This window comes from Erythranthe guttata, chromosome 6 (genome assembly GCF_056151865.1).
Source record: "Erythranthe guttata isolate IM_541 chromosome 6, IM_541, whole genome shotgun sequence".
In the NCBI taxonomy this organism is placed as follows: Eukaryota; Viridiplantae; Streptophyta; class Magnoliopsida; order Lamiales; family Phrymaceae; genus Erythranthe; species Erythranthe guttata.
This window is the reverse complement of record NC_142538.1, coordinates 696447-713643: the sequence shown is the minus strand read 5'-3', so window position 1 is coordinate 713643 and position 17197 is coordinate 696447. Positions and strand designations below refer to the sequence as shown.

Sequence of the window (17197 nt, the reverse complement as noted above, 5' to 3'; positions counted from 1 at the left end):
TATCAAGACTGGATGCTTGGCATAAAAAAAATTAATAAATAATAAAATAAAAAGAGTTGTTTTTATTCCACAATAATATTAACAAATTTAAAAGAGGAAATATTCAACTCTTTTGCATAACTACTAGCATCTAATGTAATTTTTTCACCAAGTACATATCAAATCAATTCAATTTGGTGGAATAAGTTATCGCTCTGGTTGTTGGGAAGCAATTTCCAGCTAAGCTGCACAACACGGCTCAATTAGTAGCTTAATTAACCTCGGTATGGTGACAATAATAATACCTGATGAATGTAACAAAAGGTTGTACTCAGCACAAGCAATTTTCGTCTTAATTTTTAATCTAAGGTTTCATAATCATCTGATCCTCTTCGCACCGACAATCCAGATAATATGTTGTATTCATTTGCTGCAACATTTGTCTTTGTTGTTGTCGCAATCACTCTCTCCAAATCCGACTGTGACAATGGCCTTGCCTCCTGAATACATAAATGCACGACATTTGAATAAATATATGCATAAACACATGGAATTCAGTTTCATGTTTCCTATTTCAGTAGCAAAATAAAATTGACCTGAGATAGGTTTCCGGTTTTCTCATTATCCAGTAACTCCCTAATTGGGAAATAGGCTGCCTTTTTGCAGAGCTCGAGCAAATCTGAACCTGTCGAGCCATCACATAAACCAGCTATATGGTCGTAATCAATACCATCTTTAACCTTCTCGTCTTTTAGTATCACCTTCAATATAGCAGCCCTCTCTTTGCGATTGGGAAGACCGATTTCAAATGCTTGAGGAAGACGTCTCAGAATTGCTTCATCGAGTTCTGATGGACGATTAGTAGCAGCAAGTACCATCACTCGAGCATGTTCTGCAGGAACAGAGTCGTGCCTTTTCAATTACTAGGATTTTTATCAAGGACAATAAACGAAAGAATATTCTACCACAATTTCTCACCATACTAAATGGCAGAAAGAAGAAAAATAATTGATTAACAGCATACGTACTGTCGGTGGTGAACCCATCCCACAAAGCCATGAACTCGGTCTTCATGTTAGTCAATGCTTCGTGATCTGTAGTCTTGCGTTGGCCCAAAAAACTGTCCACTTCGTCGATGAAAATAATAGCTGGCTGGAGTTTGTATGCCAAGGTGAATACAGCAGTCACTGCAGAATAATTTGGAATTAAAAAAAAAAAACGTGATTTAAAGCTTATTAGAACATTTCACAAATCAAGTTTCCTGATCAACAAGAACAAGTTCCAGAGGCATCTTCCATATGAAGAACAATACATAAACCAAATGTAACCGGGAAAAAGAGAAGTTTAAGAGATAATCAAATACAATATGCAAACCTAATTTCTGAGCATCGCCGAACCATTTACTCATCAGGTTGGATACTTTCACATTAATAAAAACAGCACCCGACTCTTTTGCTATTGCTTTAGCAAGCATTGTCTTCCCAGTTCCAGGCGGCCCGTATAGCAAAACACCTTTTTGGGGACAAAGAAGCTTCCCACGAGAAAATAGCTCGGGCCTTCGTAGAGGAAGAATAACTAATTCGTACAATGCTTGTTTAACTGCATCCAATCCTCCGATAGAATCAAACTTAACATCAATATGGTCTGGATTCACAACATCACAGGCTACAACATCCTAAAATGAATTCACACAAACGATAGTAAGTACGACAGATATGATATCTAGCTGGTAAAAAATCAATGTTACTTAAACCCTAACCTCATCTACTTGATATTCAGAAGATTCAACTAATAGTAACAAGATTCGCACTCATAAGTAAAGCTGTTGCATAGGGCGGACATTTTGATTTTGGTATCTTTTGAGATTTTGCTAAAACGTCCGTTTTCTTCGTAAATAAATTGTATTTTGTTAGCCTAAATCTGTAAATTACCAACCAAAAACCATAATTACCAAACCCCAAACAATAAATTGCCCCGTCAATAACCACATAAAACTTGCCATTGTAGCGAAATATGCAGAACAAAACCTCCGAGCAAATTATACACAGACTTAGTCAATCTAACCCTAAAAGAAGAATTTGACCACCACAAATTCCACAATTCAAACATGAACTCAGAATAACAGCAAAATACCAGATGCAGAAGGCAAATACATCGGTAGGTACAAACTGAAGAGCTAAAATCGTAACCTCGTACGGATTGGTCTGGATAAGAGGTCGACCCAAGCGTTTAGCGATTTCCTTTTTATGCTCAAGGGCTTTCTTCGAGGAGTCGCGATTGGGGTCCAATTGCCTGAGCCCAACGAACAACACCAAGCAGCTCAGAGCTGCGCTCGCCGCGTACAGAATCAATTCCTGCAGCCTCGTATCCGATGAACCGCCCCTCATCTTTCCCGAATAACCCTAGGGTTTAACGTTCGGAAAATGAATGTCTGGATGTTGAATTTTGAAGCAAATGAAAATGGGAAAAGTTTTGGTAGACAAAGGCGAGGATGGCAAATCGACGGAGGCTGCTGACGTATTAACGGGCCGATTCAAAATGGGCTTTGCTCAAGCGGGCTGATGTGCTACTTAACGGGCCGAGTTGTAAATGGGCTTTGCTCAAGTGGGGTGATGTAACTCAACTGATTAGGTTAAATTAAATCTATTTTTCTGTTTAATTAGTGAAACACGTTTATATTTAATTAATCAGGTTGATACGTTTGATGACTTGTACTGTGACAATGCGCACGTGTACAAAAATATACCAATATCAGTGGAGGGCACTGCGTTCGAACCAGTGTGAAACGTGCGCCATCTGTGTGTTGTTCGAAAAGTGACGCACGCCTTTTGTCTTTTATTCGTCAAAGGAGAAAAGGTGCTTTTTTTTCTTTTTTTTAAATGCGGTCAACCGGACGAGAAGAAAGGAAGGCGCAATTATAGCCCACCACCTGTTCGAGGAAATGACACAATGGAATTCGCTTAATCTGACGTCATTTTTCGGTACGAAAAGTTAGGAGTAAATTGTAATTATGTTGGTATATTGTACTGCAGAGTTTTTGAGTAGTACATGTCGCCATCATGTCAAGATTTTCAACGTTGGTTGCCTTTTAAGGATTCTATCTCCATTCAAATCGGAGTTTCGCGTTCATATAAATAAAAGCTCCCTTTTGGAAATTGGGGAAAACGATTGATTGTCAGCTTTTTATCTTACCAATTATATTTCTTTTTTTTAAATTGTGGGGGTTTTTCAGAGGTTTCATTTTCATCAGATCATCTGATTCGCGACGAGAGAACATCTTTCTGGGTAAGAAAATCTTCTGTTGTGATACAAATGAACTGTTTTTATGTGTTGTTATATTTTTTTCCGCCAGGTGTTTGATGATAAAATTGTTCGTGTGATTTTTGTTGAATCGAATAGGGGGGAGTGATCGAAAAATTGGTCGGAAATGGGGTCGAATAACAGGGCGCAAACTATGGAAATTGAAAGGGATAATTTGGATGAAATGACGGAGCAATGCGACGATTTGAAGAGGGTACCGCCGTGGAATAAGCAGATTACGGTTCGAGGGATCGTGGCGAGTTTATTCATTGGGATAATTTACAGTGTGGTTGTGATGAAGCTCAATCTTACAACAGGGCTTGTCCCAAACCTCAATGTATCAGCTGCTCTTCTTGCATTTGTGTTTGTAAGAGCGTGGACGAAGCTTCTCGAGAAGGCCAATTTCACCGCAACTCCGTTTACACGACAGGAGAATACGATTATTCAGACATGTGCAGTCTCTTGCTACAGCATTGCTCTTGGAGGTCAGCAAAACCCCCATTAAAATTATGTATTTATGCACTTTTTGTTCGTCAACTTTGATTTTCTGATGAGATCGAGTTGTTGATTTTAATTGTTGAATTGGTTTTTTTTTTCTTTTTTTTTTGATTGAATGTGGTATTAACAGGTGGATTTGGTTCATATCTGTTGGGATTGAATAAGAGGACATATGAACAAGCAGGGGTTGATACAGAAGGGAATCCACCAGGGAGTTATAAAGAACCAGCGCTCGATTGGATGATTGGATTTCTTTTCGTTGTTAGCTTTGTTGGCTTGTTGTGTTTGGTTCCTCTTAGAAAGGTATGAACTTGTTACTATTTCCCAAGCCCTTCGTTCGTTTATTATCCTACAATCCTACAAACTAAATCGTGGATTTTTTTCGTGAATTTGTATTTCGGTTTCTTGATTTGCATCCGAGCCCTGTTTTTTTTTTTTTGGGGCAGATCATGATCATAGATTACAAATTGTCTTATCCAAGTGGAACCGCAACTGCTGTTCTCATCAACGGATTCCACAGCGCTAAAGGGGACAAAATGACCAAGTACGTATTGAATCAAATCGTTTCTTGTTCAAAATGAAGGATCTGTATTGGATTTTAAAAAAAAAATCACTTAAAATTGTCAGGGAAAAGTTCTAGTAATTCGAAATTTGTTCACGGAAATTCAAGATCTAACCTTAAGTATTTAGTGGGAGGAGACTGAATAAGTTCTTTTCAAACTTCAGGAAACAGGTCCATGGATTCACAAAGTTTTTTTCACTAAGTTTCATATGGAGTTTCTTCCAATGGTTCTTTGCTGGTGGAGATCAATGTGGATTTGTCTTTTTCCCCACATTCGGATTAAAAGCTTTCAAACAATCGTATGTACACGAATCTTATTCTTTGTCTTAGATTTTTACAAAGATGTAACTAATTTGAGAGTGATGATTGAATTTTGCAGATTTTACTTCGATTTCAGTATGACTTACGTGGGAGCAGGAATGATCTGCTCCCACCTTGTGAACTTGTCTTTGCTTCTCGGAGCAGTCCTCTCTTGGGGCATAATGTGGCCATTAATAGGTAAAAAGAAGGGAGATTGGTTCCCTCAAAACATCAAAGAAACGAGCATGGAGAGTTTAAACGGTTACAGAGTATGTGTGTGCACGCAAGTTTATTACTATTCTTCATTGTTTTCTACACGAATATTAAAACCCACAAATCATTTTCCATCGACAGATTTTTATTTCAATAGCCCTTATTCTAGGCGACGGTCTCTACAATTTTTGCAAGACCCTATGGTTTACCTTCCGAAGCATGCATTCTGCATTCAAGAAGAAGAATCTCCAAACAGGTTAAATAACTCCTCAAATAATTTCATTTTGTCTTACGAAAACATTTCTAATATTCCGATAGAAATTCCCTTTCCGTTCGATTTCAGGCCATTTATTCGGCCAAATTTTTTTTTTATTTTTACAAACCTTACTAAAATAAAATTTGTTCTCTTACAAACACAGCTCCAGAAAGCAAGAACCAGACCCTAGAAGCACGAAGAAACGAAGTATTCATAAGAGACACAATCCCTTTTTGGCTAGCTCTCGTGGGCTACATTCTGTTCTCAATAATCTCGATAATCGTGATCCCAATTATGTTCCCTCCGCTAAAATGGTACTACGTCTTAGTTGCATACATCTTCGCACCCTCTTTATGCTTCTGCAACGCTTATGGAGCTGGACTAACCGACATGAACATGGCATACAACTATGGTAAAGTAGCTCTCTTTGTGCTGGCTTCAATGGTGGGCAAAGAAAACGGTGTAGTAGCTGGATTAATCGGGTGCGGTCTAATAAAATCTATGGCATCAATTTCTTCCGATTTGATGCACGATTTCAAAACCGGCCACCTAACCCTAACCTCACCACGGTCAATGCTGGTCAGCCAGGTCATCGGAACTGCCATTGGCTGTGTTGTGGCTCCTCTAACCTTCTTCCTCTTCTACAAAACCTTCGATGTGGGAAACCCTAATGGAGAGTACAAAGCACCTTACGCGCTCATATACAGAAACATGGCAATTCTTGGAGTGGAAGGTTTTTCAGCTCTTCCTCATCACTGCTTGCATTTGTGTTACGGGTTTTTCGGGTTTGCTGTGCTGGCGAATTTGCTGAGGGATGTGGGGCCAGGGAAGTCGGGGAAGTGGGTCCCGTTGCCTATGGCTATGGCGGTGCCTTTCTTAGTGGGGGCTTATTTTGCTATAGATATGTGTGTGGGGAGTTTGGTTGTGTATGTGTGGCACAGGATTGATAAGGTGAGAGCTCCTATGATGGTTCCGGCGGTTGCTTCGGGTTTGATTTGTGGTGATGGGCTTTGGATTTTGCCTTCTTGCATTCTTGCGTTGTTCAAGATCAGCCCTCCGATCTGCATGAACTTCTTGCCTTCGAAAAGTAGCTGAGGATTAGAACAAAAACTTGTTTGTAGTTGCAAGATGACAGTATCTGACATTTTATTAGATGTTAGAGTAGAACATGGTTGACTTGTGTAACAATAAGAATGCAGTTTTAGTGTAATAATGTGCCAAACATAGTGCAAGTTTTGACTTGTAGAACAGAAAGAAAAGAAAAAAAAAATACTTACAATGATTGTCTTTTTCAGCATGAACAAATTGTGAAAGCTAAACTCTGCACAAACACTCAGAGAAATCTGAATAGAAAACAACAACAAAACGAGATCTACCGCCCGAAATTGGAATGTATATTCCCTTTCGTCATATTCCAATTAAAAAAAATCTCGGTATTAACAAGGCCACATGGGAGAAAAACGTTCGCAATCTTTGTACACACATCATGTTTTTGAATTATGTCTTTATTCATCAACATCCGTCGATTAAAAAAAGATTTGATTTTTTTTTAAATCGACATCAATTCGAAGGTATTTCATGTTAACCAGCAACCAGGATTTGTTCATCGTAAATTGTCGGAAAACTACATACAGTGACAAAAGTGGTCCAGGACTAACTATAATCTAATCTCAATAATGAAAAATCGTAACATACATAAGATTTAGGGACAAAAAAGAAAGGTATCAGAATTAAACAAAAGTGAAGAATAAAAGCTTCTTGTCTGAACAGTTAATATCAACTCAACGTGTTGAAACAGAGAAGACCACTCTTGGTGCCACTTCTTTTTAAAGCACTAGTGCCAACTTTAGAGTTAAAAGATTCAAACATATCACATGATTGTCTTTTTCACCACAAAGTTCTTTCTTCAACAAGAATAAAATCCCATCACAGATTTATACCTTCCAACCTCAATCTACCACTAGAACTGAAAATTAAACTAAACTTACTCGATCGATCGTTAAAAATTCAAACATTCTCAAAAGTAAATGATTGAGATCAGAATAAATACACCATAATGCACATTTGATCTTCCGTCGATTAATGAACGGTTACAAGAAATAGTGAAGTCGAAGTAAAACAGTAACTTGTTATGAAAAGATTGCCTCTAACAATCTAACATCTTATTCAACCCATAAGTGTCAGATAACAATCGAAAGACTTAAAAAACTCTCGATCCAACAAATTTAACGAGCATGATTTCTTGTATTTTACAACAGCATGAAAAGGACAACCACAATAGGGTTATAATGAAGGGTGAGAATTAAACAAACGGTAACAGAAGAGATAGTTGTTTCCATAGTCACAAATTGACTCGTAATTTTCTTCCAAAACCCTTATAATAAGCAGAAAAAAACATGCGTAGGTAAACCGATGTCAAGATAACTCAACAGATTAAACCCATTAATTTAATTGTTCACCCATACTTTTGCAGAACACTGCAATTTGCAACAACCTCATAATTTAACTACAAGACTTTTTTTTTATCAAAGACTGGTTCATAATTAGAGCGCAAATTGTCTCATTCAACATTTAATCAAAGGTTATATTCTTCGTTTAACTCGTCTTTGTTAATCAGCTTCCATAAACGTGTTGATCTTCTTACCGACGACGGTCAAAATTACTTGAAATTACCAAAGTTCTCTATACTAATAAAACATTTCGCTGACCAAAACTTTCAATCTCATCAGTTGAATGAATCAGAATTTACCAGATAACAAATTTTAAAACAAAAAACCGAGTTTTCAACACAATGGATAATCGATAATCGTACGGTACAACCTGGTATTTACCAAACAAGGCACAGCTTATTTGACTCAAAACAATGAAACATACAAATTCATAAAGAAAAAGAAAAAAAAAAAAAAAAAGACAGAGAAACATTTTGATAACAGAGAATAAAAAGCTTCAAAATTTGTGGTTATGTTCCATCCAATTTTGTTTGGGGATCAATCAATGAAACCTGTTTTCTGGAAAACGGCATTGCGGAGGCTGCGGAGATCCCGTCCTTTCAGCGTTCTCCCCGCGCCTTCGAACACCGAGTGTGTCACGTGCGACCTGGCAACGATCACGTGAGGCGGCACCATCTCCTCTTCCCCTGCCACCTCATCGTCGTCCTCCACCGCATCAAACCAATTCTCCTTTTCAGATTTGCCACGGAATTCCCTCGGCCATAACGGTACGTTCACCGGAGCGGACTGGCGGAACTTTGCCGGAATGTGAGCATCCTCCTTCCGCATCGCTGGGTGAATTTTCTTAGGGTTGGCGGTGGATTTGCGGCGGATGAGGTTGTGGTGGTCATCGGAGAGGGCGGCGGAGAGGCCGGATTTCACCGGATTGAATCGGTGGAGATGGTGGTGCGACGGCGGAGAAGGGGAGGTGGAATTGGAGTACGAGTAGGAGTCGGAGGAGACGGCAAATGACCAGACGACGTCGCTTTCGTTAAGCTCGAGCGGGTCATCGTCCCGGGTCGGGTCAAACGGTACGGATTCGGGTTGTTTAATGGGTCCAAGGAAGCGGAGAGCCGAGGAAGAAGGGGGGTTGCTGATGGTCATTGGGGTTGACTCAGCATCATCTGGCAACAACTCCTCCTCCTCCATGCGCATATTATATATATATATATATATATATATATATATATATATATATATATATATATATATATTTTTTTTTTTTTTTTTTTTATTCTCCTCTATTATAATTTATTATTCTGAAATTAAGAATTAACTATTAGTTAATTCTTTGTTTAAAAAAGAAAAAAAGAATATTCATTCTAATTTTGTCTTCATTATATATTTTTATTTATAAGAATTTAAAATTGCATATTTTATTTTTAATATTTTTAAATGTGTGTATGTGTGGGAACATGAGTGGAGACTAAGGACTAGGGAGCTACGTCGATTGACTGATTGAGGGGCTATTATTATTTTAGTTAGGGGGTTGGTAAATATTCTCAATCTCAGGTGGGGTTTTTGCCACCTATTTTATTTTATTTTATTTTATTTTTGTTTTTCTTGCCACCTATTACTCCTTCCAATGACAATTTTTAATATAATATTCACAATATATTTCATAATTAAAAAATATATAGTAACATTAAATGTAAAATACATCTCAAAATATATTCGAGTCGACGTAGCACATAGTTAATTTAGTGTGGTACTGTATAATTTACACCTCCCACGCAGTTCGAGAGCTATTTCACGAGGGTTTAAATGAATCTTAGAAAAATAATAATAATGAAATTAAATAAGAGAAAAATGGTGAAGAACATTAGGTAAAAGTCTAAAATCATCCATTAACTTGACAATTTCTTCAAAATTGCAGAAGGTAGCCCGAGTCATAATAGTTTTACTTTAATTGCTAAGATGGGCCTAATCTTTACAAACCTTGGCAGATATAGCCCAACTCAATAAAAGAAGCACAAATAAAAAAGGAAATCCAACAAGGTAAAATGGTCGAAGCCCAAAAGCCCACAAGGGGAAGCCTCATCTGCATTTAGCGCGTGGTTTACACCTCACTAAAATTTAAATTTTTTTTTTATCAAAGTTCAAATATAAAGAAAAGAGGCTCTTAATGTGCCATTTCTTGTTTAAATTTAATCAATAATTTGTTTGGTGAGAGCTTCATCCCATGCTTCTCATAATTATATAAACATTTCTACATATTTTCCTTTTTTAAAGCCAACAAAAAATTACGATATTAAATATTCATAATAAAACAATTAATTCCGAACATTCCAGAAAATATGAAAAATACCACAATTACAATCCTAGGGGTGCGGGGGTGGGACCAGGGACCTAAACTATCCACATAGTCAAATTCGAGGACCAAATTGTCAAATTTGCTCACGTCTATAAAATGAATCGATGATTTCGATTATGTTAACTCTCTCTCTCTCTCTCTCTCTCACTGTAAAAGTCAATTGCCGAGGGAGAGTTCTTTCCCAGATTTCTCTCTACTCTCTCTCTCTTGTAAGCTCTTTCTCACTGAATTCTTAACAAATTATTATTATTAATTTTTTTTTTTTGCATAATTGGTTTGAATCTATTTGCTGTGATCTATTGTTTTGTTCAATCGCTGATAATTTGTTGTGATTGGTGAGGTTTTATCAGCAATAATGACGTCAGATTCGAAGGTTCATCTGTTTGAGGAGGTTTCGAAGCATAACAAGACGAAGGATTGCTGGCTAATTATTGACGGAAAGGTCCGATCCTTTTTACTATTTTCGTTTTTCCCCTTTTTCTTTTACTGGAAATTAAATAGGATTAGTGTTTACTTAATTTTTTCCAGCTCTTTGGCCTTCTTTTTTTTGGTGTGTGTTGATTCATTCACCTTTTTGATTCTGATCCATTTATGTTAAACACGCGATTAGTATGAATAAGATGATATATCAAGCTTAATTACGTTTAGTTCATTGCCTTATTAAACCAATGAAGATCTCATGCTGTAACTCGTTGTATGTTAATCGGTTGTTATGGTGAGTTCTTCTTCTTTGGGGGAGGAGAGAAATTGAAGAAATTGAGGTCATGCGAAAGATATAGATGCGCTCGGTACCGTTGAATAAGTTGGAATTTAAGTGATATTTCTATTTAGTTTAAAATTTTGATTCTGTGTGTTTGTGAACGAGGGGGAGCTTGAAACTTGAAAGGAATGCGTATTACATAGACAAGGAATGCGTATTCACTCAAGACATCGCTTAATTGCTTTGGCAGGAGTGGTTTGTCGAAAAAATCCGATCTCTCTGTCTACAAAAATTCAGAAATTACATTGATTTTTTTTAGCTTTTGGGATTTATTATATACTTTTCATCTTTCCGTTTATTCGGAACTAATTAGGATTTGGAGATGGAACCTTTTCAGTCTCTGGTTCAGGACTCATGGGCATATCCTTGTAGCTCTTGGATATTGCTTTATTCTTGGAGCTTTCTTGTTATATCTTCTTCTTTTCTTGAAAAAAATATACAGTTGGTAAAAATGTTTTAAGATTGAATAATAAATTTTCAGGTTTATGATGTAACCCCGTTCATGGATGATCATCCTGGAGGTGATGAAGTTTTGCTGTCAGCCACAGGTAATGTCGTAATAAATCCTGTCCAGTCACATTCATCGAAGATAATGGTGCTCAAGTGAAGGCTAAGAATAGCAATTGACGACTGGATTTTTTTGTAATTTGCAGGGAAAGACGCAACAAATGACTTTGAAGATGTTGGACATAGTGATTCCGCTAGAGAAATGATGGACAAATACTACATTGGAGAGATAGATAAGGCAACGGTTCCCCTGAAACGTACTTACGTAGCACCACAACAACCTGCGTACAATCCCGACAAGACTCCCGAGTTTGTCATTAAGATTCTGCAGTTCCTCGTGCCTCTCTTGATCTTGGGCTTGGCCTTTGCTGTGCGTCACTACACCAAAGAGAAATGATTTCAGTCAAACTCATTATTTTCGTTTGTTCATTGAATTTCTTCAGCTGCGGTGTGGAATGAACTATCTTATGTCACCCTCCTTTTCAGCCAAAATAACTCCCGGTAGTCGGCCGAAATAATTTAGATGTGTTTTATGGGGTTTTTTTTTTCTGTATTTTCAGAGGCTTCTTTATTCACAGTGTTTCAGAGTCTTGTCTAGGCACCCTTTATGGGGTTTGTATGTTTTACATGTGTAGTTCATTCTGTTTCAGAAAAGTGAACTCATAGCGTTTATACTGCCGAACATCCTCAGTTGATTTTCAATCAATCAAATTCACCACACACGTCATTCACTAACTCGAGCAACTTATTGAACTAAATAATGCAAAGTTCCACCTATCGCAAAGCCGATATAACCTTGAAATGTGGGTAAAGTCACACACAGTCCAGATTTTTCTCAGCACACAATTGTACAGATACTTAAGTTATAGAAGTCTTTCTAAGAAATATAAAAGCATTCACAGCAGCACGTTGCATTTAGCTTTGCTGCCACGACAAAGTACCGTCTCAAGTTTGTTTACTAAAAAAAAGTACCACGTAGAAACTTTTCAGTAATAAGCTGCAATAATAATATTGAGAATGATAAATAAGCTGGCTGAACTTTTTTCACCATAGCATATCACTCTATTTTGTCATGAACAGTAACCACCAAGTCATGTGCATCATCCAGAAGCTTCCACACATCAAGATGACCAGCCATAGCGTTGCACTCCCTTAAAATCTCGTCCATGCTACTGTACCTCTCTATAATCTGTTTCCTCCTCTGCAGTACGGAAGCTGCAATCGCGTACAGTAGCAAATCATCCGTCGGTGGGGCCCGCTGCCTAATCCTGCTCCAAGCAGATTTCCCAATCCCAGCCCTGATCGCAGCCTGATCAGCCCACATGACCTCCCAGAGGCACAGAGTCTGCTCGAACGAAAGCTCCCTTCGGAAAAGCACCACCACCATTCTATACACAAAGAAGCAATCCTCTGCCTGGAGGTTCACCAAATGCCTGTAGAGATGCGAGTCCTTGTACTTAATAATTTTTGAAACCGTGTTCAACTGTCTTCTTATTCCCACTTCATCCAGCCTGAAGTTGTGGCGAGCCTTCTTCATGAAACCGACGAAGCACCAGAAAGCTTCGTGGTCCTCTGTCATTACAGATATTATTGGAGAAAGCAAATCACTCATTCCCTGGCAATAGCCGATTTCAGGGTCGTAAAGTGCGTAGGCTTCTAAAATGGCCACTAAACGTGAAGCGTGGAAGATTCTAGCAGGTTCTAGATGATGGTAGTCTTTCAATCCAACGACCTCCGCAATACGATGTGCTTTGGACTCAGGTACTGCAGCTTGTACTGGCGAGTATTGTATCCACTCCTCGTTTGCTCGAATGGCGTCCAGGCGAATGATCCGCTGCCAGGTGGTGAAATCTTCTCGGCTGCGGGATTCGGACTGGACTTCCATATCCTCCTTTGAGGATTGATTGTGATCAAAATCCTCTGTGGTTTCTGTGAGGGTGAAAGTTTGGCTTGCTTCAGGGTCGTCTGAGGAGTCTGAGTCTGACGAGTCCGAGTCGGGGGCAACATTTGGGCCTGTAATACGCTTCAAATCGGAATATTCCTCCATCGCTGAGGTGGCAGGCTGGTATTCGTCCTCGTTGTTAGAGATGGCTTCCTCGCTAGAAAGGGATTCTCTGGCGCTCACAACATCTTCAGAGGCGGGAGAATCCATGCCTTCAGTGAGACATCCACCACCACCCCCACTGCTTGTTTCACCACTTCCGCATGGCTTACAAAGTTCGTTATTGTGTTTAAGAAGTTTGCGACACCGCCTTCGCAATTTCTCGTATTCCTCTCTGCACACATCATAAAAATAAATTAAAAGAGAAAGTAAACATTAGTACGAGGAGGTAAATTTTTTATCTTTCTTCTTTTAATTTACAAGTGTGTGTGCATGTGCTTGTGTTTAGGAAGGTGATGGTTATGATTAGGAAGCTTCAGCAATAATAGTTGAAGTTGTGCCAGCACCTATTCTTAGTTTTGGTGACATCTCTTTCCTTTGCAGAACTTGTCAGGTCATAGCTGCAACAAGAAATAGAAGTTAGGACTTTAGGATCATTGAAAGAAGCTAATGACATCTGGAATTTCTTCAACTATAGGTTACGATTAAAATTGAAAGATGCAAGGTTCAGTAAATTAAAAGATGTGAGTGGCCGATTACAGAGAAACACAACGGCCTTGGCCTGAACCATCTGTTTCCCTTATATATCCACAATATAAGCACTTTTTGAGAACTTGTATCAGACATTAAAAACATTTCTATTGATATGAGGTTGTAAAAATTGTATTCAGTTTATGTTTTAACACAAAGGTATATTCATTCAGTTTACTCAAAGCATTAACTTGGTGAATCGACTTACACTCCGAGAAGAAAAGGCCAAACCTCTGCCCGAATACTAGGATCAACACCCTACATAAAAAAAAAAATCAACATTATATTCATAGACTAGTAGAGAAATGTGGCTGCAATCCAGTAAAGATGAAAAACAATGAAGCTATATGAAAGCACAACTCACTCCACTGCGAACTTTCTTCAGAAATTTAACTCCATTGTCGCGGAGTTTTCCATCTGGAGTGAACAAATTTCTCCACTGCTGAGGTGAGAGTATGTGTTTTCTTTTTCTTCGAGACCATGGAGATTTGAGACGGCCCCTGAAAATGGAGAGCAGCACCACTAATTATTCATTGGATAAATGATAAGACAGTGTAAACAAAATAACATGAGTTTCAGTCATCAGAAGAAGAGGTTTCGTGTCACAAACTGATGTATTGATAAAATTACATGACACGAATGACCTAGCATGAGCTTAAGGTAAGTGTTAAAAAAGTTTTCAAAGAACAAAAGTAATGATTAGAACAAACTTCATTATCAAGTTCCATCACAACTAGCTGATATAAGAACACACACTAGCTGGTCCGAATGGCCAGAAGATAAGCTCAACCAACTTCCTCAGACTTCCACGGGAAGCCAAAGTAATTTTCCATACAAACTTCTGAAACTCAATAAGTTTGTGATAAAGCTACAGAAAGAGTAATTAGTCCTACAAAAAATATCTATTGCTTTAAAAAATTGTATAATATCAACATGAACTATGAGTCGAAAATATCTGCTCATGTGGTGACCTTGATTTGAAAATTAAGTAACTCCTAAAATATGAAAGAAGTCTGAAATTCTAAACCTATAGCACGATAATTCCTTGATTGGACACTTAACTCTTAGTAGGGAGGACATGCAATAAGGAAGACAGTCTTTGTTGCTGTAATGCGGACATTTCAACCATGGCAATGCAATATGAAGAAGCAAGGCACTGTAATTGAAGTATCAAGGGCCGAAAAAAACAATGCTTTTGGACAGAATACTCGAACGAAAACCTTTTTCGTTTTTCTTTCATTTTTCCTTGATGGACTAAACTGCAAACTGTAAGCATCCTAAATTTATAACTCACACTCAGAAGTTCTCAACTAGTTTGAAACTCAACGTCTATGAAATACATAGAACTTAATTACCGAAAATCCAAAGTAAGAACAAGAACAATAAATTTAGGTGTTCTCATTCACCAAACACTAATAAGGTAATTCAGCAAATGAATCCTTCAACGCTGTAGCCCAACTTTGACCAACAATATAAAAATCAGATTACCAAGTCAAACTAACATTAGCTTTTCCTCATCCACTACCAAATCAACTAATCTAAGTGAAACTTACTTAACACCTAAAATCACCGCCACGAAACAAATGGCTGCGTGCTGAGCTGCAAAGAAATATCGGATTGAGCAGAAGAGTTGAGGAAAATAAGGTATAACATCAAGATCTGAACTTAAATCCCCCAAACTATATAGCACTGAGATAGAATTTAGAAAAGATATAAAAAAAAGGAAGTGATTTCAATGAAGATCAATTTAAAGAGAGGAAGAAGAGACTCACCGATCAGAAGAAGAAGAAGAACAAGAAGCCGGTGAGGAGTTGGAGGAAGCTACTATGAACAGAACCGATCTCAAATGAATCCACGACGAAGATGGTGGTGATGACGACGTATTTGAGGATGATGACGCTGGCGAAGATTTTGACGATGACGAAGTCTGACTTCGTCTTAGAGCTTTCATCTATGGAATTTTTTATTTTCCTTTTTTTTTTCTTTATTTATTGTCGTAATTTCCTTTTTCTTAACTAAATAAATTACTCGCCCTAGGGCTAAAAACAACTGATTCACAAATTTTCCGGCGATAACTTCGCCGGTTACTTTTTACCTAGTAGTGTAGAACACCACGGTGGCTAATGCGAAGCCAGCAAAGGCCGTGAAGACGAGGGTTACACCGCCAATCGCCGCCGCATCCTTCCAGATTCGTCCTTCCCCACCACCACCAGCGATGAACACCGCTCTGCTTAGCTGACAAATGCCGTCGGCGATGGCTTGAACCGCAGAGGCGGCGCCGGCAGGCATGGGATGGATGTCCGAATAGACGAATTTACCCCTGGGAAGCCTCAACACGCCTAGTGGATTTTCCACCATCAACCAAACTGATAACACCGTCTGCTTTAAATGTCCCTCTTTGTTCCTTTTTCCTTCAATTTGATTTTCCTTTTATCACTTTTGTGCTGCGCTATTTATTGGTATTTTCCTTTGTCTTTTTCTCTCGGTCAGTGATCTATCGAAAGATTTTCTCTCTCTAGAGTTCAGAGAGAGAGAGAGAGAGAGTAAAGTAAACCGGATGAAGACTCCTAATAAAAAAATAAAAGAAAAACCTCTCTGCGTTGATATTTATATCGTAATTTATGGGGAAATACACTTTTGCCCTTTTCAGTTGCTCCGAAATTTACAAGGGTTAGGATATTAAGGGTAACTTACAAACACCCCCCTGAGGTATGGTCAAATTACAAAAACACCCCTCTTGTTTGGATAATTACAACCACCCCCTCAACTCATCAAATTTAGTGGAATCTTCGAGATTATATGGAATATTATCACTTTTGTACCCGTTTTATCCCATTCAAACTCTACATTATGAAGCAAGATGATCATAATATGTGATTTTTAGCTTGTATATATCAGTTTGTGGTGCATCAGAAACTGTATTTTTTACACAAAAAGAGTACAAACTAGAGTACATTTCACGAAATCTAGATGACTATGTTGAATTTGGCACCATAAAGGTGGAGGTCTAAGAAAAAATCATAGTTGAGGGGGGTAGATGTAATTATCCAAACAAGAGGGGGGTTTTTATAATTTGACCATACATCAGGGGGTGTTTGTAATTTACCCGGATATTAATAATAAGATCAGGTCCCGAGGCAAAACGACGTCGTGGGAGTGCGCGTTTTGTCAACTTGATGCTAGTTCAAATTTAAAGGTGATGTTTGTTAAACTTCCCAAGTAAATTTCCTTTTTCTTTTTAAAATATGTGTTTAATATTATTCAACTTATTTTTAAAATTAAATCTGAATATTCGTATATAATTTATTTAACAGATTTATCTTTCAAAACACGATTTGATTAATGAGTACTCTAATGAAATTTATCTCAATCAATTTATAACTCAAA

At 38.0% G+C, this 17197-nt stretch overlaps 5 protein-coding genes across 9 annotated transcripts; 2 read left to right on the top strand and 3 right to left on the bottom strand.

Moving 5' to 3' along the window:
• Window positions 1-16: 16 nt before the first annotated feature.
• LOC105963431 (uncharacterized) lies at window positions 17-2514 on the bottom strand. 2 transcript variants are annotated; one of them, XR_016031645.1, is made up of 6 exons: window positions 2169-2472; window positions 1354-1654; window positions 1008-1166; window positions 576-871; window positions 285-479; window positions 17-224 (listed from the first exon to the last, which is right to left on the bottom strand). XR_016031645.1 is itself a non-coding variant. In XM_012987838.2 (5 exons), exons 1-5 carry the CDS (start codon window positions 2364-2366, stop codon window positions 339-341), a joined length of 1095 nt encoding a protein of 364 aa, XP_012843292.2. In that variant the 5' UTR covers window positions 2367-2514; the 3' UTR covers window positions 17-338. The 2 variants fall into 2 exon arrangements, 1 of the variants encoding a protein (XP_012843292.2); XM_012987838.2 differs by having other exon boundaries at window positions 17-479; window positions 2169-2514.
• A 171-nt stretch (window positions 2515-2685) lies between these two features.
• On the top strand, window positions 2686-6413 carry LOC105963401 (metal-nicotianamine transporter YSL3). 3 transcript variants are annotated; one of them, XM_012987808.2, is made up of 9 exons: window positions 2686-2960; window positions 3212-3264; window positions 3379-3764; window positions 3908-4080; window positions 4224-4321; window positions 4504-4638; window positions 4719-4908; window positions 4994-5108; window positions 5272-6413. In XM_012987808.2, the coding sequence occupies exons 3-9, from the start codon at window positions 3407-3409 to the stop codon at window positions 6201-6203; spliced, it is 2001 nt and encodes a 666-aa protein (XP_012843262.2). In that variant the 5' UTR covers window positions 2686-2960; window positions 3212-3264; window positions 3379-3406; the 3' UTR covers window positions 6204-6413. The 3 variants fall into 3 exon arrangements, with proteins under 3 accessions (XP_012843262.2, XP_088675330.1, XP_088675331.1); XM_088819204.1 differs by having other exon boundaries at window positions 2758-3264; XM_088819205.1 differs by having other exon boundaries at window positions 2926-3264; window positions 5278-6413.
• Window positions 6414-7868: 1455 nt separating this feature from the next.
• On the bottom strand, window positions 7869-8765 carry LOC105963442 (uncharacterized). Its single transcript, XM_012987849.2, has one exon. It carries the CDS (start codon window positions 8750-8752, stop codon window positions 8096-8098), a length of 657 nt encoding a protein of 218 aa, XP_012843303.2. The 5' UTR covers window positions 8753-8765; the 3' UTR covers window positions 7869-8095.
• Window positions 8766-9995: 1230 nt separating this feature from the next.
• LOC105963451 (cytochrome b5) lies at window positions 9996-11856 on the top strand. Its single transcript, XM_088819208.1, has 3 exons — window positions 9996-10353; window positions 11153-11219; window positions 11325-11856. Exons 1-3 carry the CDS (start codon window positions 10267-10269, stop codon window positions 11573-11575), a joined length of 405 nt encoding a protein of 134 aa, XP_088675334.1. The 5' UTR covers window positions 9996-10266; the 3' UTR covers window positions 11576-11856.
• Window positions 11857-11953: 97 nt separating this feature from the next.
• LOC105963414 (rab GTPase-activating protein 22) lies at window positions 11954-16412 on the bottom strand. Of its 2 annotated transcripts, none has more exons than XM_012987827.2 (5): window positions 15583-16412; window positions 14175-14310; window positions 14019-14068; window positions 13627-13680; window positions 11954-13454 (listed from the first exon to the last, which is right to left on the bottom strand). In XM_012987827.2, exons 1-5 carry the CDS (start codon window positions 15759-15761, stop codon window positions 12236-12238), a joined length of 1638 nt encoding a protein of 545 aa, XP_012843281.2. In that variant the 5' UTR covers window positions 15762-16412; the 3' UTR covers window positions 11954-12235. The 2 variants fall into 2 exon arrangements, with proteins under 2 accessions (XP_012843281.2, XP_012843274.2); XM_012987820.2 differs by having other exon boundaries at window positions 15906-16409.
• Between the last annotated feature and the right edge of the window lie 785 nt (window positions 16413-17197).